At 35.1% G+C, this 19,796-nt stretch overlaps 2 protein-coding genes and 1 long non-coding RNA gene across 3 annotated transcripts; all 3 read left to right on the forward strand.

Moving 5' to 3' along the window:
- Positions 1-5,557: 5,557 nt before the first annotated feature.
- On the forward strand, positions 5,558-7,555 carry LOC145007238 (uncharacterized). The gene is made up of 5 exons (XM_078966209.1): positions 5,558-5,570; positions 5,650-5,789; positions 5,834-6,343; positions 6,450-6,519; positions 6,951-7,555. The coding sequence occupies exons 1-5, from the start codon at positions 5,558-5,560 to the stop codon at positions 7,553-7,555; spliced, it is 1,338 nt and encodes a 445-aa protein (XP_078822335.1).
- Positions 7,556-7,613: 58 nt separating this feature from the next.
- LOC145007239 (uncharacterized) lies at positions 7,614-8,186 on the forward strand. Its single transcript, XM_078966211.1, has one exon. It carries the CDS (start codon positions 7,614-7,616, stop codon positions 8,184-8,186), a length of 573 nt encoding a protein of 190 aa, XP_078822337.1.
- Positions 8,187-8,942: 756 nt separating this feature from the next.
- On the forward strand, positions 8,943-9,771 carry LOC145003958 (uncharacterized). The gene is made up of 5 exons (XR_013662213.1): positions 8,943-8,986; positions 9,057-9,117; positions 9,378-9,491; positions 9,597-9,653; positions 9,731-9,771. It is a non-coding gene; the product is annotated as an uncharacterized LOC145003958 (long non-coding RNA).
- The last annotated feature ends 10,025 nt before the right edge of the window (positions 9,772-19,796 follow it).

Here is a 19,796-nt window from a genome sequence, read left to right on the forward strand (position 1 = left end):
CTTTGTGATCCTCGGCATCCCAGTCACAAACAAGAGGGGCATATCGAGATTTAAACATGCCATTGAAATGTTCAATGAATCTCAAAGGATCTAGGAGTTTTCATAGATTTAAAACTTAAATTTCTTTTTCATTTTTCATGGTGGAAATTAGTGAATCGTCATTCACTTACCTTCAAATGTTCTGCAATTTGGGTTACGGCATCCCTCTCCTGAGTTGTAGGATATTGTGTTGGGTCCTAGCCTTGGAATTTCATTTGGGTGATTTACCAAGGACTCAATCAATCAACTAAGTTGAATTCGTTTTTCTCCTGATGTCAAAGTTCGACAACTATGGTCTTCTCAAATCCCGTGGAACAAGCATTCCACATGAAGATGATATTCCACGATTCGATCGAGGAACAAGAAATCATGCTTCACTTCCTCCTCCTCCTCCAATTATTCTCCCTAACCCACAAGATTGTAAAATTAAAAAGTTCAATATCACTCAAGCCCTTTTGGCAAGTCGGTGTGTGCACACGTCTTAGGGATGAAGTCACACATTGATAGGTTAAGAATGATGGGATCCGTTGTCGGTGAAGAGATGGCTGTTGATTGGGTTCTTCAATCACTTCCTAACTCGTATTAGTGAGTTCGTAAGAGAGTACTATATGATGAACCACGACGTGACACTTATAGATCTCACCTACATGCTTATTGCTGCTGAATCAACAATGGTTTGGCACAATAGAAAAGCAAAGTTGATTGGAGAATCGGCCTTCAAGACCTCTATGGATTTAGACAATGGCAATGGAAGACATCCAATGATCAAAAAGTTTGATCATAAGTGAAAGGCGATGTCTGAAGTAGTTCCATGTGTTGTTCCAAAAGAGTCAATTTGCTTTTATTGCCAAAGGAAGGGGCATTGGAGACGAAGTTGCCCTATTTACCTAAGAGATCTAAGAGATGGGAGAGTCAAAAGTATGACTATGCTTTAGGTAAGAATCCACTATCTAACTCCATTAAGTTCCTATTCATTGATTCTTAATACATGATGTGATAAGATTGCATTTGAATGTTTTGAAGGATCGGTGAAAAGAAAGGAAGCTTGATAAGAGAGCAAGATGAATCTAATCACAAGTGATGGATCTCGATCGCATGGACTTGAAGATTGGATTTTGAGCTTAGATAATTATGATAGAGTTGTTAGAAATTTTCCTTTTACATAGTTTTCAATAGATTTTGCATTGTAAGGACAAATGTTTTTCCGCCGCTTTTATAAATAAAATAAATTTTGTTAGACTTATTTATTTATTTGTTTACATCCTTGCAATGAAATCGTTATGAAAATTGATGTTTGCATATTTCTACAACGAATGGATATGATTCTTAGTTATATTATTTATGGAAATGTCAAGAATTTACCAAATAGGGAGAGTTTCTCATCGCCCAAGTTTCAATTGGACAGAAACTTGGAATCATGCAACGTGGATGCACGATGAATGAGAAATTACGTATTTGGAAATTAGACTAATTCATTGACAAAGTGTCAAGTGAAGGACTAGGAGATCGAGTACACAAAGTTGTGTGTTGATCAAGTTCACCATAAGAGTAACAAAGATATTCGTCCTGATTTACTAAAGGCTTAGTAAATATGATTACACTTACAAGATTAAGTGTAATTCTGAATTGATTAAAGAGTTTAGATCAATAGTAGAACGAATAAGAAGAATCAAGTAGGCAGAAAGATAAAAGTTTCCCCATTCTAAGAATAAGGGAGAGTAGCTTTTATGCTTTATGATAGGTCTTAATGATTAAGAACCATATCTCAATTGATCCTCTAATGAGTCTTGGTACAATTGTATGTCCAAGAAGAGGAATCAAAGATTGAAGAAATGGTCAAATCAAGAAGTCAATCAAGATTGCGACATTGAGTGAATAGTATCAAGAAGGTTTATAACATTCATCAATTGTGGAAAGTTGTGATGTCTTGGATAAGACAAAGACCAACTAAGACCAAAATTATGAAGTGTTTTGTTTTGATATAAGCTACACTAACTCTTGAATATTTGTTTATCAAAAATGTTTTGATAAGAGAATCGTATATGTCAAGGAGTCAGTGGGAGTCTTAATAGTCTTGAAAAGTTTCAAGAACAAATCAAATAAGCCTTATCGATCATCACTAGCACACGAGTTGAGGTTTACAACCTATCGTGAAGACATTATTTTGTTTCTGTGCCAATCCAATCGAGTTAATTATGCATGTGAGTCCTATGAATTCTCATTTGAATGCATAAAAGGCAAGGACCTTGATCAATGGAAAGTACATTGATAGGAAAAAGGTGAGCTACTTAACTACTTGGAAGACGTGGTGGGCAGCTGTGCTACCATAAGGCAAGAAATCAAAATTAAGAAAGTTCGATCCATATGAGTTTGAATTTGTCGTAAACTTTGGTTTTAACAAATTCACATGGATAGGAACACATACACCGTTTAAATCTAAGTGTCATAAGATTTCCTCCTTCATGAAAATGATTGTGAGAAAATGCTTTCACTAAGAAAGATTTTAAAAGATAGTGATTGTAAAATTGCATTCTCGAATTCGATCATGGTTACGGCATCCCTTTCCATAATTTGAATTGTGAGGTTTGGCAATTAGTCTTAATTGTTAAGACAGACATATGAACTATCTAAGGCAAAAGTGTATAAGTTCAAGAAGTCTTGATAAAAGATTATTAAAGCACTAAGTATTAAAAACATGGACTTAAGAAATTCAATAGGTATTGTCTTTCTGGAAGTTAAGATGTTTATGAATACATCTCGAAGCTAGTGGGAGCATAAGTGTTATGTTTTATAATAATCATCATGATAGTGGGAGCATAAATGTTATGATTGTATGATTATTAAGGCAAGTATTGCATAGTTGGCAATATTAATTATAGAAAACAAGAGTCATACTTTGCAAAGTTGTAAGAGTTGAAAGGTTGTTTTGCTATAATTAAGGGAGAGAATATTATGCTTCATTTCAAATTTAAAGGATTAGGTTGTGAAATGTTAATAAAACTTAGTCAAGGGTACATAGTGTGTTCTTAAAGTTTCGATTATGATTACGACATTCCTCTTCACAATTCGAATTTTGAGAACATAGAAAATAAAACATTGGGCATCGTGTCCCATACGCTTCAGGTATAGGATTGATTGCAAATGCTTTAATGTTTGACCATTCTAAAATTTTCCAAATGTCTAGCGCATTTAGAGGGAAAAGGGACTAGAATTGGTTCTGACTAAAATAATTAAACAACTATCAAAGGACGATTCGAAGTTCGACGAGAATTGGTCGCTTGTGAGTAGTTGGAAGTATAGTATTGGAAATTATGGAGATGTTTCCATATTGGATGGACAATATCGACATCATTACGAATAGATAAGATTGTATTAAGAATGAGTTGTCATATGGAAAATATGGAAGCGTGTCCATGTTGGGAAGTAAATATTGAAAATCTATGTCTAGATTAGAAACTTTTATGCAAAAGGATGTTCAAAGGAATGTACTTTGAGAGAGAGACATCATATCTAAGGAATTGTCTTGTAACAATCTACGTTAGAGGAATTTGTAATATTATTGGCAATAGTCTTTGAGACTTTGGTACAGTGACATTACAAAAGGATCGTTGCATAAAGTGTTAGAATCTAGTATATTCTATAAGTAACAAGAATTTGATATTCTTACACTTAAGAAAATGGATTTGGAGTTGTGAAATGAGAATGATTGGAAATGTGTTCAATTTGTCTATTTCACAAAAGTAAGAACCATAGGTAAACATTGTGTGCATGCTAGGAGCATGGGACAAGTGTAATAATTAAAGTAAAAAGTTGATTACCTGAAACGACAAATAATGAGTAATCGATATGGTGATAAATAAAACGTGTTTTGTTTATACTCAAAGGTTTGAGGCCATATGGGATTAGTATTATTCTTGTGTTTCACCTTGCATGTTTTGACTTCCAGAATAATTGAGTTTATTAAGAATAATCGAATTATTCGAACGGGCCACAGTCGTTCATATGTTGGAAGTAGATATGAATGAAGACTGTCATGAATTGGTGTGTGGATTGTCTAGAAAAGTATTAGACATAAGCAAATGTTTGTTGCAACGTTCATGGGTGCTTATGAATATGATTTGAGCATTGGATTAAACCCACGCTCACTTCGATCACTCCATGAATTGTATTACGAGTGATTGGTGAGACGATAACATCTTATATTCTTGAAACCGAGATGTGTGAGTTGTATCTTGCGAATCGGTTGCACATTGATAATATGTAAACGCACTAGTAACTTGGTGTTATAAAACATATTGTTGTGTGTAATTCGGTGAGTGAGTGCAAGCGAGCATTGTATCAAAGTTTATCCGTTCCTTTTATCCAAAGTAGGATAAAAGCGATATCTTTGGGCCCCTCGATGGTTTAGTGATGACATACGTAAATGCTCGGCCGGGCTAGGGCTAATTTGATTTGTTCAATTAGTCTGTCGTCATAAATCGGAAATCGAGATATAGTACAAAGAGAATAATTTGAAATCATATCTCATACGATATCTAGAATGGAGGAATATATGATCCCTTATCTAAGGACACGCGTATCTGATAGGATCAGAGTTGACAGCGGCTTTGGAAAGCTACGATTGCAGATCGGGATCTGAAGTCATATGCAGAATAGTTGTTAGACTTATCCAAGTGGGAGACTGTTGGATTAGTGTCTAAGTCCATAACTATTTTGGTATGTACTTGACCCGATGGTGCATGGTCCTTTTGGGTTGCCTTCACCAAAGCAACTTGATAGGATGAATTATGGAGAGAAAGGATTAAATATGATTTATTAATATATTATGGGAATAATATATTAAAGGAGAAATCATATTGTTTAATTAATATTAGTCATTAATTAATTGGTAATTAGTTTTGTGACTAAAAGAGATTAATTAAACTTAAGGGACTAGAATTGTAATTATAAGATAATTGCAATTTGGGCCATGGATTGCCTTGTATTAAGGGATGGACGAATTCTAATGGGAAACCCATAAGGAAATCGTCCATGGGCTTAATAAAAGGAGTCTATGGGTTGCTTAGGGCTTAAGCATCCAAATTAGGGTTTCCTTGTTAGATAACCCTAATAGCCCAACTATATAAAGACCCCTTAAGGCTCAAAAACGTGGCTAAGGTTCTTGTAAGGGTTTACACATGTTTTTGGCAGCCTCCAACCTCTCTCCTCTTCATCCTCTTGCTTATGGTGTTTGTGAGCCATTAGAGGAGTGACACTTGTGACTCTAAGCCTTCCAAAGTCAAATCAAGGAGGAATTGGGATTGTTATTGCTACATAACAATCAAGGTATGATCTTAAACCTAATTACATATTAATATGATTACTTGTATGTTAGAATTAGGGTTTATAGTCTTGGATTCAAAGCATGTACAATAGAGAAACCTAGAAACCTAGATCCAAGCATTAGGGTTTGTATGAGCACATAGGATGTCTTATGACCAAAACCCATCATATAGCGTGTGCGGATGACTTATTAAAGATGGAAGAAACTGGTAAAATACTTACTCTTTCTATTTTTTTTTTTTTTGGAAAAATGTATTGTGCTTTACTTCTTTTCTCTTTTTGATACAGTGCTTGGAAGAAACGTAGATAACCCCAAGGTTGTATCTGTTAGAGAGTATTATGCTTATAAGCTTCAGATAAGGCATGATGACACAACTTATTTACTCTATTTTGGTAGATTACTACAGCAGTATATAGTTGACAGCTATGTTAAATTAGAAACACAAAGACTAGATTTTTTTAGAATACATAGGAAGAAATAAGACAAGAATTCTTGCAAGGAGTTGTGGATGCAATGGCAAAAGGGGAAACAGAGGGTTCTGCTATTGGTAGAAGAATAGTATTACCTTCGAATTTTATTGGCGGCCTTAGAAACATGAGACAAAAATATGTAGATGCAATGGCCTTGGTACAAAAGTTCGGTAAGCCTGATATTTTTTTAACTATGACGTGCAATCCTAATTGGCCTGAAATAAAAGAAAATCTTAAACCATATGAAGAAGGCCAAAATAGAGCTGATTTGATTGTTAGAGTTTTTCATGCTAAAGTAGAACAACTTAAACATGAACTTTTCAAGAATAACATTTTCGGAGAAATTTGTGCTCACACTTACGTTATAGAATTCCAAAAAAGAGGACTTCCACATGCACATTTTTTGCTTATATTAGAAAGCAATTGTAAAATGCATACACCTGAAGACTTTGACAAAATTGTTTCTGCAGAAATACCATCAGAAAGTGCAAATCCTCATTTGTTTAGGATGGTTGTGCAACATATGATTTAGATGTGGCTCTTTAAATCCTTTTAACGTATGTATGAAAAAGAAGGGTTCTTGTAAAAATCTTTACCCAAAAGACTTTTCTTCTCAGACTATTCAGACAGACGATGCATATCCTATATATCGTAGACGTAACGATGGGTCTGAAGTGAAAGTCAGAGGTGCTATTCTTAATAATAAATGGGTCGTTTCGTATAATGCCTATTTGCTTTGTAAATTTAACTATCACATTAATATAGAAATTTGTTCATCAATAAAGGCTGTGAAGTATATATATAAGTATATTTGTAAGGGTTCTGACAAGATAAGCTTTAATATTTCTCCAATTACAAACCATGTCCTTATAAATGAGATTGATGAGTATCAATCAGGTCGATAGGTTTCTCCTCCTGAAGGTGCATGGAGAATTTTTAAATTTCCTTTGGGTGAAATGAAACCAGCTGTTATTCATTTGCCCTTGCATTTAGAAAACTATCAGCCTTTGACATTCAAATGTAAATCAACATTGGTTAATATTCTGAGTAACTCTGGTCAAAGAAAAACTATGTTGACTGAGTTTTTTTTTTTGTTGAAAATGATATTGGAGTTTTAGCAAAAAAGCTTAAGCTCACATACAATCAGTTTCCTGATCATTTTGTTTGGAAGGGGGATAAAAAGATGTGGTCACCCCGGAAAATAGGTGACTCAATTGGTCGTATTGTGATTGCCCATCCAACTGAAGGCGAAAGGTATTATCTTAGAATTCTTTTGTCTAGAGTTCGCTGTCCTAAATCGTTTGCTGATTTAAAAATGATTAACGGGGTAACTGTTGCTACCTTTAGAGAAACTACTTTGTTACGTGGTTATTTACTTGACGATGCTACTCAACAAGTATGTATGCAAGAAGCTTCTACTTTTCACATGCCATATGAGTTGAGAAGGCTTTTTGCTTCACTTTTAGTTTTTACCTATCCAAATAGTCCGCGCAAGTTGTGGTTGTTATTTGAAGATGCAATGATGGAAGACATTTTACGCCACCACAAAGAGACACACAAAGAATCTAATGCCCGTGCATTTAAACAGATTGATTGTTTTCTGCAGTCAATGGGAAGACGTCTTCATCAGTTTGATGTTCTACCCCAAAATTCATTTGATCGGTTGATGGAAGACGACACTAGAGAGATTAAAACAGAAAAAAAATATTGTTGTTTCCACTGAAGATTTGGCTGCAATATATACTCTTAATAAAGAACAGAAGGTTGCTTTTGAAATGATAATGGATGCAGTTAGCTGCAATAAACCTGGTTGTTTCTTTATCGATGGTCCAGGTGGCACTGGGAAAACATTCTTATATAGAGCTTTATTGGCTAAAATTAGATCTGAAGGTCATGTTGCTTTGGCTACAGCTACATCAGGTATTGCAACATCATTATTGCCTGGTGGCAGAACAGCTCATTCGCGTTTTAAAATACCTTTGGATGCGGTTGAAGGGTTTGTATGTAAGGTTAGTAAACAAAGCTCTTTAGCAGTGCTGATTAGGATTTGTAAGTTGATTATATGGGATGAGGCTCCAATGGCAAAGAAATCTGCAATTGAATCCTTGGATAGTCTACTTACAGATATAATGGAGTGTTCAACTACTTTTGGTGGTAAAGTTGTTGTTCTTGGTGGTGATTTCAGACAAACTCTTCCTGTTGTTAGGCTAGGAAGTAAAACACAAACTATTTCTGCTTGTTTAACTAATTCTTATTTATGGCAATCTCTTACCCATTTGCAGCTAACAGAAAACATGCGAGCTCTATTGGATCCTTTTTTTCAAGTTTCCTTTTGGCACTTGGTAATGGTATAGGAACTCATACAGACGATGCAGTTGTTTCTCTACCATCATCAATGCTCATTCAGGGTTGTAATGATGTTAACGGTTTGGAAGCTCTTATGAAATATGTTTATCCTAACATTTTTGTTACTCCTGCCACTTTCTCTCCCACTTGTAATCGTGTTGTTCTAACAACTAAAAATACTTTTGTAGATGAGATTAATGATACTTTGATATACAAATTGCCCGGAGAAGAGATTGAATATTTTAGTCTTGATGAGACTATTGATCCAAATGATCAGGCCCAGTATGAGGATTTACTTCATTCCTTAACACCAAATGGTATGCCACCTCATAAACTTGTTCTTAAGTATAATGCTCCTATTATTTTGTTGCGGAACATGAACCCCTTTGAAGGTTTATGTAATGGTACTAGACTTTTCTGTAAAGATTTTCAAAGGAATGTTATACGTGCAGAGATAAGCTATGGAGAATTTGCTGGAAAAGAGGTTTTGCTTCATAGAATTCCATTACAGCCACCAACAGGAGAACAATATACAGTTCCATTTAAAAGATTTTAGTTCCCAATTAGATTGTGTTTTGCAATGACCATTAACAAAGCTCAAGGTCAAACACTTGATTATGTTGGCATTTACTTGAAAGAACCTGTTTTTTCTCACGGTCAGTTGTATGTAGCACTTTCGAGAGCAAAAAGTATAAACAATATTAAAGTTTTTATAACGGGATCTGCATATGGTAGCTCAAATAATATAACAACTAAGAATATCATCTATAAAGAGATTTTACAACATGCTCATCAGCTGTCGATGTAGGTACTTTTCCTACAACTTCCTGTTATTTTTCTTTTATTCATGTACCCATTTAATATTCTTTTTACCACAGGTACCTGTTGATCTTTGCAACTACAGGATGCATGGTATTTCATTGCTTTTCAATGAAAAAGGTCAGCTACCTTTTATCAGTTGATTTGAATATAAAATATTTTTTTCTAAACATCTTCGCTGTTCGTACTCACATTTGAGGACATCCTTAATCTTTACTCTATTTCTCAATTCAGTTTTATTAAACATCTTTACATAGTATCTTTTAGGATCTCCCTCGGTTTTATGTTTTACAAACACAATTACCCTTATTGAAATTAATTTGAACATGACAGTCTTTCTTGCTTTGCATGTCAATATGTATGTGTTTACTTTCTTATAGGCTGTAACCTACTCACATGGTATCGAAACCACACCCCTCTGGAACAGTATTCAATCAGGAAGTGACAAAACTTCACCAACAAGATGAAATCTAAACATTAGATCAGGAGATTAGGTAGACTATATCATATATTTAAATATGTAAAGCTTGTAATGTATGCCATTTGGATATAAGTTTTACTAACTAATCTTTCTTACGTTTACTGTACTTGTTAAGTAGAACGAATCAACCTCATTCTGTGCTTACGGTTGAATGTGATACTTGCCTCATGTTTTGGTGAGATGGAAACTTAAACTAGGTTGTTTTTTATGGTGGGCTTAATTTTGGTTTATCATTTCCTGGCCCTTCAACAGTTTCCAACATGAAAGACCCAACAAGCCAATTAAAATTATTGGTAATCGACTTTTTTTTTTAAGTGTCACGTGCTAATTTTGTTATACTACTCATTCTCATAAAAGTTTTTCATTTACTTGACAGGAAACAGATGAAATAATGGCTATAAAGATAAATCAAGAGTACTCAATTTGTTAGTATTGATCTAACTGCATAATTATAACAGGTCATTGCAACTTTTACAAAATGGTTTTCTTTTAATTAATCTAATGTTCAATAAATAAGTTACTTATAAATTCTTTACTATAGACTAACTTTTGATATGCACAACTGAATTATCTATTAATATTAAGATTTAGTTTCATTTAAAATAATAACAAATTTTCTTTAATTAGCTATAATCTTTCTTACAATAGACTATGACACATTTTCATATATAGTTATAACAACGTACTTTCATTTCCTTACCCATAATACCAATTTACTCTCATTTACTTACCCAAAAATTATACCATTCACCTTTATTTTTTCGTCGTGAAGATAATCTACTTTCACAGTTTAGTTAATCAAACTGTCCTGCCTAAATAAACAATACCATTTTGACACAAATCTGCCCGTTAAACCAAGTGATTGATTCTTTTGCTTGGTAGTTACCGATCGGTATGTATACTCGTTTATATCAAAAAATGTAAAAAATACTAATTTGTATTCTAAGATTCTCCCGCACCTATTATAACTACTCGATTTCATTTTTAACAACCATTGCAAAATCTTTCATTTAACCAAATTGAAAAACCCATCAGTAACTACCGAGCAAAATGGTCCACCACTTTGTTTAACGGGCATATTGGTGTAAACATGAACTTCTTTATGTCAGGTCGGATGGTTTACTTTACTAAAGTGTGAAATTAGATCATCTTTAGTAGGAGAAAATAGATGTTACTGGCATAAAGTTTTGGTAAGAAAATGAAAGCTTATTGCTGTTATGGGTAAGGAAATCTTATTACCTTGCTGTAACTGTTACCATCTTTTTTATACAATTCTATTGTTTATTTATGCCATCTAACATTCGCTATCGCATGAAAGATAAGTTATTTTCTTGGTTCAGTCATTCTCATTCACATTAGCTGTACCTCTTGTTGCAACATATAGAAAGACCATTTAATGGTTCAGTTTATTTTAAAATTATTATCACCTATTTCCAATTCCACCTTTAATAATATGCTTTCCATTTCTACATATCCTTTTTTTTAATTATTTTACAAGTAATCATTTGCTAATTTTCATCAATTTATGTCTCTTTCATTATACATGTCCATATATATATAAGGTTTTTTTTTTTATTACACATTTTTTTTTTGTTTTTTTGGCTTTAAGGATATTTAATATGTGTATTGAACCTGATTGGATATTTTAGTCAATTTATATGTAAAAGTTGTTATGTATTGATGCTTATTATTTTTATTTTTTAAAGAATGTTTTGTTTATGTGTACTTTAGGTTATTGTATATCTTACTCGATCTTAGTGTAGAGTTGTATGTTCCCAAAATTTAATCCATTTTTATTAGGCAAAATTTTTTAGACTTCTCTCATTATTAAATACATTTGAATTTGAACTATGGTATTTGGTATATGTTTTGACGAGTACCCTTACATATGCCGTGTATATTTATTTGGTAATTTTAATATTTGCAGTTATATGACAAAAAAAATATTTATTTAAAATTCAGTTTAAACTTACTTTAGAACGGATTTTGTTTCCTGTAATCCTATTTACATATTTAGAGGAATTTTTTCATTTATGATAATAATAATCCGTTTACCATCATTTAAAGTTTAGGGACCCAATCGTATATTTTTTAATGGGCAACGTAAAACGATGGCTGTAAATATTCTACACTTATTTATTCACAATTTAGAAGCCAACTTAGGGGTTCTAAAATCCCACTTCATAAGTATAACGATGGGGAAATAGAGGTATTCTCATCTCAATAGATTATTGTTCACACATCCCATCTCCACATAACTCTGATTTACTAGGTCGCACGTGGCCACTATCCATCAGAACCTCAGTTATTTTTTACGCTGTCTGTTTAGATAGACAGAAAATGCAAAAATTGATCTATTTTCTTTCAATGTTTTGTCCTTATGACGTATCTTATGTGTTGGTTTATCAAATCTGATGACACGCAATCGGAGACAATTCCAATTACCTGATCTCTTTAGATAAGTATAAACAATCATCAGTCATACCTTTGTTTTCGATGTGCTGTTAGCCAACAACATCTGTTATTTTTCCTTACTTAAGATATTTACACGTGGATTTCGAATTTCCCAATTTTACACATAATAATTTTTTACCTTATATATTTACTGTTATTGTTGATCAATTTCTTAACAAGACAATCTGTACATGTTTGATCCGGTAAGTTTACCTAATTGTTATGAAGAGTCGTTCTTCATTTTTTTTCATTTTCTTAATTTACCTGTATGCCTCTTGACTTTTTTTACAAATTTTTATGTTGTAGTTAAATAAACATGTCTACACAGCTTACTCCGATTATGGAAATCAATCAGGCAACTCACAACCGGTGGACAGCCCTTGTACAAATCTTAGAATGTCAACACGTTTTGCAAACTAAAAAAGGGTCTTCTTACAAACGACTGATGTTAACAGATTCTGAAGGCTTAAAGTTCACAGCAATTATTTTCAGTGAGAATTTAAACTACTATGCAAGAACATTCACACAATACAGGAGGTATCGCATCTCAAATGCGTTTCTCATCCCATGTGATCCAAGATATGCACTTAGCTTATATGGATTTTCATGGGTGCTCAATAAGCGAACGCTTGTACAATAACATCCTGATCGCAATCCGGTGAATTTACCTTGTACTTTTGAATTCACACCATTTACGAGGCTCCATTTACGAGGCTCCATGAACATGCTGAATCAGAACATCTTCAAAGTAAAATACTTTTTCTATTTACATAACAGTTATTTTTTGTTTATTTATTTATTTCTCTTAATATTAACTATATATATATATATATATATATATATATATATATATATATATATATATATATATATATATATATATATATATATTTGTATTATGTAGATGTCAGAGGCATCGTTGTACGATGTTTGCCCAGTTATGAACAAGGTTCTGACCTTGTCAGTCGGAGAGATGTCGTTATTATCAACGAAGAGTATAAAATTCTTTATCACACAATAATCTATTACTATTAGTTACATACATTACATTGATTACATTACAATTTTCTTTTATAGAAAACTGCCTTTGGTGATCACTCTGTGGAACCAATTCGATGAACATGATGGTAATATGTTGCAGTCAATGCAAGGCCCACCCCCTTTGTTCTTTGGACTGAGGCTGAAAGTCACGACTTTTAACTGTAATTTATTTACCTTTTTACCGAATAATATATATATATATATATATATATATATATATATATATATATATATATATATATATATTATAACAATAAAACTTCATTTATTGTACTGATTACAAAAAATGGAAACAACCATCTCTTTAACAACGAAGCCAAATTCAGGTTTGCTCATCAATCCACCAGTTAGGGACGACTTGCAATCACGCACATGGTATTACTTATGTTGTTCATACCGTATTTTTTTCTTAAAATTATTAAATAACTTCTATTTTTATTTATCTTGATTTATACACTGATACATCTATCTGACAAAATTAGGTACAATAACAACCGCAAGGAAATAAATGACTTGCTATCAGTCACAAACTACCGAAGAAATGATTTCCTTCTACCATATCCAGCTGAAACAAACATATCTTCTATTGTTTCTGCAACTTCACATTTCGACACTGTAAGCTATTTTTTTACTTTAAAAAAAATTCATTTTTACAATTATGTTTCATATGTAATTTGTTTCATCTACATTTACATCACATATAAAATAGATGAAAACTGCTTGGGTGAAAGGCACCCTGAGTCTTCCTGAACAAGAACGTAACTTATCATACACTGCTTGTTCCAATTGCTTCAAGTCTATAGAAGCCGACACAACTTGGATTGTTACCTGTCCTTCTTGTCACATCGAGTCAGAAATTCAACAGATGTAAGCGTGAATCTTCTTTTACTCCCTTCTTGAAATACTTTTTCTCACCTATGAAATTTCCTTTAGGTCAAGGTTAACTGTTTTGATTGCCGATGAAAGTGGAGTGATGAAAGCAAATTTACACACACCTGAACTTGAAAAGTTTATACATTTCTCTCCAAAAGATGTGCAAATCAGTGAAGAAACGATAAATACACATTTTATCTAACCTTGTAAAAACATGTTAGTTTATAATTATATAAATTCTTTTTAACATTTGTTAATGTGTAACAGAGTCAAAGTCTATGCAATTCCATTGCCACTGCAATCAAGTCTGTTTATATTGTTGCTTTCGTTCGTGCATACGAAGTGCATTTTCAAGGAACAACAGACATCAAAGTGAATATTGTTAAAGCTTACAAAGTAAATGATCGTGCTACTGTATCAAATGAGTCTGATAACATGGTCCATAGATCAAACATCGGTGAAGGCACATCAACAACCAAGAATGTGTCTTCTCTTGCAGCCACAGTTCCTTTGCCATCGGCTGGTGAAATTGAAAAACCTCTTGAAGTTAAGAATTCAAAGCAAGTTCCTGTTATATACTTGCTTCCAAAGAATAAGCCAGAACCAATTCTAATGACAAAGCATCTTGTTCCAGAACTTCCAACTTCCAGCTCCTCTCCAATTGAACAAAAAGTTTCTGAATCGGTCCCACCTTTAGCACTTCCTGTGAAAGAAGATGTTCTTCGGGAAAGCAATCCAAGACCTTCCAAAAAAACAAAGTAACTGTGGTTTGTGGTTTGTTAAACATGGTAACTATCTTCTACATATCTTTTGCGAATAGAATATAGAGGGTCTATTCGATATGTAAATAGTATCTTTTGCGAATAGAATATAGAGGGTCTATTCGATATGTAAATAGTATCTTTTGCGAATAGAATATAGAGGATCTATTCGATATGTAAATAGTATCTTTTGCGAATAGAATATAGAGGTCTATTCGGTATGTAAATAGCAGCTAACTGCAGTTGACAACCATCTTTGTATGGTTTCTTTTGGCGTATAGATCATTAAGATATATTGTATATACACTTTCAAGTTTTTCATATAAGATCTATTTGATGGGTTTTAGCCATAAGAACTTTCCTATGTGCGCATGCAAAACCCTAATGCTTGGATCTAGGCTTTCTAATGAACATGCTTTTGAATCCAAGACTTCTAATGACTAATTAGGTTAAACAACAATATTGAAACAGATCTAGAATCATATCTTTGAATTCCTTGTTGATCTTGTTTGTCTTGGAGCTTCTAGAGTCACAATTGTCACTCCTCTAATGGCTTACAAACACCAATAGCAAGCAAGATGATTTAGGAGAGAGGAGAGGGGAGGAATTCGGCCAGAGGTTCCTTGCTTAAGGTTGTGTGTCGAATTCCCTCACCCATAGGGTCTATTTATACTTGTAGACTCCTTAAGGGTTTCACCCTAAACCCTAATTGGATAATCTTCTCTTAAGGCTATCCAAATCCATTCCATAGATAACCCTATGGACGATTTGAGCTATCCTAAAGCTCTTAGAATCCGTCCAAGGTATATCCTAATGGATTTACAGTCTAAAGTCTAACTATCAAACAATTGACAGTTTATACCCTCTTATTTAATTAATCTCTTTAAGTCACCAAATTAATACCAATTAATTTATGACTTATATTAATCAAATAGCCAAATATTATTCCTTATAATATTTACTCTCTCTTAATAGATCATCCTTCAGGTTGCTATGGTGAAGGCAACCCAAAAGGACCATGCACAACCGAATATAGTTATAGCCTTAGACACTATTCCAACAGTCTCCCACTTGGATAAGTCTAGTAACTATACAAGTACAATACGGTTTGCAATCGTAGCTCTCAAAGACGCTGTCAACTCTGATCTAATCAATCTTGTCCTTTAGATAAGGGATCGTACAGTCCTCTGTTAGATATCATGCTGACAATCCTATGGAATGGTTAGTCTAGCATTTAGATTTCTCGATCTCCGATTTATTTGACATAGAACTTAATCGAACACATCAATTCAGTTCTGACCGGGCCCGACACATAAGTCAAATCAAATCATCGAGTGGCCAAGATATCTCTTCTATCCTCTTAGGATAAAATTTACAGATAAACTTTGACTTATATGCATTTACTTATTCATTAACCAACTATACACAACAATGCGTTTTATAACATCAAGTTACTGATGCGTTTTCGCATTATCAATGCACAATCAATTAACAAATAATAAACCATATATCTAGGTTTTAAGACCATATGATATTATCGTCTTGCGATCACCTTTTATATCGTATTCCATAAAGTGATTCCAGCAAGCGCGGGTTTATTCCAATGCTCAAAACCAGTTCATAAGCACTCATGAACGTTGCAGCAACCCTTACTATGTCTAACACCATTTAGACACTCTACACACCAATTCATGACAATCTTCATTCATATCTACTCCCAACATATGAACGATTGTGGACCATTTGGATAATTCGATTATTCCTAATAAACTCAATTATTCTGGAAGTCAAAACATGCAAAGTGAAACAATAGTTAAACAACTAACATGTGGCAGTAACTTTACTCATAAATAACACTCCTTTATTTAATCATCAAATGTTAATTACATTTATCTATTATGCGTTTCTAATACTATCTAATCTATGCTAATATCATCCTTCAACCCAATACTCCTAGCATGCTGCAAGTGCTTAACCCTACTCAGTCCCTTCGTAAGCGGATCTGCTGGGTTATCTTCTGATGATATCCTCTTTACTACGAGTTGTCCTTCTTCTACACGATGTCTAATGAAGTGATATGTTCTGTCGATATGTCGAGATCTACCATGATCCCTCGGTTCCTTGGTCAAGGCAACCGCACCTTCGTTATCACAGAAAATCTCCATGGGCTCCTTTATGGCCGGCACAACTCCAAGATCACCGATGAAGTTCTTCAACCATATTGCCTCCTTCGACGCTTCGCTCGCTGCGATGTACTCTGATTCGCACGTTGAATCAGCTACGGTTTCCTGCTTGGAACTTTTCCATGTCACTGCTCCTCCATTTAGGGTAAAGACCCAGCCCGACTGCGAACGGTAGTTGTCCCTGTCGGTCTGAAAGCTGGCGTCACTATACCCTCGCACCTTCAAGTCATCACTCCCTCCAAGGACTAAGAACCATTCTTTCATCCTCCGAAGGTACTTAAGGATGTTCTTCACCGCAATCCAATGTGCTTTGCCAGGGTTCCCTTGATATCTGCTAACCATGCTCAAAGCGAAGGCTACATCAGGGCGAGTACAAGTCATAGCGTACATGATTGAGCCAACTGCGGAAGTGTATGGTAGTCGGCTCATTTCTGCTATCTCAGCTTCGGTACTCGGACTTTGAGTCTTACTCAACTTGGCATTTCCTTGTATCGGTAGTTCTCCCTTCTTTGAGTTTTCCATACTAAAACGTTTTAGTACCTTCTCCAAGTAAGTATTCTGACTAAGTCCAATTAGTCTCTTACTTCTTTCTCTTACTATCCTTATTCCCAAAATGTAAGAAGCCTCTCCGAGGTCCTTCATAGCGAAGCACTTCCCGAGCCAGGACTTAACCTCCTGCAGAGTCGGGATGTCGTTTCCTATGAGTAATATGTCATCGACATATAGAACGAGGAAGCTTACTATACTCCCACTGGCTTTGACATATACACAAGATTCGTCTTCGCTTCGTACAAATCCAAACTCTTTGACTTTCTCATCGAAGCAAAGATTCCATCTGCGAGACGCTTGCTTAAGTCCATAAATGGACTTCTCAAGCTTACACACTCTATTCGGATGCTTCGGATCCACAAACCCCTCCGGCTGAGCCATGTAAACATCCTCAGCCAACTTTCCGTTAAGGAAAACGGTCTTGACATCCATTTGCCAAATCTCATAATCATGAAATGCGGCAATTGCTAGCATCACTCTAATAGATTTAATCTTCGCAACTGGTGAGAAGGTCTCATCATAGTCAACTCCGGGAGTTTGAGTAAAGCCCTTCGCAACCAATCGCGCTTTATATGTGTGTACGTTCCCATCCACGTCGGTCTTCTTCTTGAAGATCCACTTGCACCCTACGGTCTTACGTTCGGGCACGTAATCAACCAAATTCCAAACTTGGTTATCGTACATGGATTGGATCTCGCTATCCATCGCCTCTTTCCATTTTGCAGACTCCGGGCCTGCCATGGCTTCCTTATAGCTATTAGGTTCATCAAGATTTACTAGTGTACCATCACTAATATACGTGTCCCCTTCGGTGGTAATATGAAAACCATAAAACTGGGGTTGAACTCTAACTCTATCGGAACGTCTAAGAGGTAAGGATTCGTCAATCGGTTCAACCGGAGTTTCCTCCTCGGGTTGAATGCCAGCAGTAGAGGTTCCTTCATCTATCGATTCTTGAATCTCTTCAAGTTCGATTTGCCTCCCACTGTCTCCTTGGCTTATGAGTTCTCGCTCTCGGAAAACTCCTCTCCTCGCAACAAAGATAACATTATCTTTCGGTCTATAGAAGAGATATCTAAAGGAAGTTTGCGGGTAGCCAATGAAAATACATCGCTCACTTCGAGGTTCAAGCTTGTCGTGAGTATCTCGTCTTACGAAAGCCTCGCAACCCCAAACCTTGATATGTGCCAACGAGGGAGCTTTCCCCGTCCACATCTCGTGAGGTGTTTTGGCAACCTTCTTAGTAGGGACTCGGTTAAGGATATGGGCGGCAGTCTCTAAGGCATACCCCCAAAAGAAGATAGGTAGTGAAGCACGACTCATCATAGAGCGAACCATATCCAATAAGGTTCGATTACGCCTTTCTGCCACACCATTCAACTGCGGTGTCCTAGGAGGCGTCAATTGCGAAACTATTCCACACTCCTTGAGATAATCGTGGAATTCAAGACTTAGGTACTCTCATCCTCGATCGGATCGAAGCATCTTGATTTTCCTGCCCAATTGATTCTCCACTTCATTCTTGAACTCTTTGAACTTTTCAAAGGTTTCTGACTTTTGCTTGATTAAATAGATATACCCATATCTACTATAATCATCGGTAAAAGTCACATAGAAGCGGTTCCCATCCTTCGTGGTTGATCTAAAGGGTCCACATACATCGGTATGTATTAGGTCCAATAGCCCTTCACCCCTTTCACAAGTACTCGTGAAAGGTGACTTAGTCATCTTTCCAAGTAAACAAGACTCGCATGTGTCATCTTCCCTAAGGTCGAATGACTCCAACACTCCATCCTTTTGGAGTTGGGCTATGCGTTTCTTGTTGACATGTCCAAGACGACAATGCCACAAGGATGCTTTATCCATACTAGTGGAAGAATCAATATTCAAAACATCATTTCCTAAGTTATCAACAATCATAACAGTTTCATATATTCCATTACATGGTATAGCTTCAAAGTAAAAGACACCATTTAGATAAGCCAAAATAGAACCATTCTCATTATTAAAAGAAAATCTAAATCCTTGTCTATATAAACCATGAAATGAAATGATGTTTCTAGCTATTTCTGGCGAATAGCAACAATTGTTCAAATCCAAAACTAAACTATTCTTAAGCACTAAAGAATACACTCCAATCTTGGTCACAGGCGACGATCTTCTGTTCCCCATGATTAGATTGATCCTTCCTTGCTCCACATCCCTACTTCTTCTTAGTCCCTGCACATTAGAACAAATATGATAACCACAACCGGTGTCAAGAACCCAAGAAATAGCATGATTAGAATCATTAGATTTGATTGCATATATACCTGCGAAAGATGGCTTGATCTTTCCTTCCTTGATGGCTTGCAGGTAATCCGGGCAGCTTCTCTTCCAATGTCCTATCTTGTGACAGTGGTGGCACTCTGCCTCCTTCGGGTTAGAGCAGGGCTTAGAGGGATCAACTTTGGTCCC

The sequence above is a fragment of the Lactuca saligna genome, chromosome 7 (assembly GCF_052625555.1).
Source record: "Lactuca saligna cultivar CGN05327 chromosome 7, ASM5262555v1, whole genome shotgun sequence".
NCBI classification, from domain to species: Eukaryota; Viridiplantae; Streptophyta; class Magnoliopsida; order Asterales; family Asteraceae; genus Lactuca; species Lactuca saligna.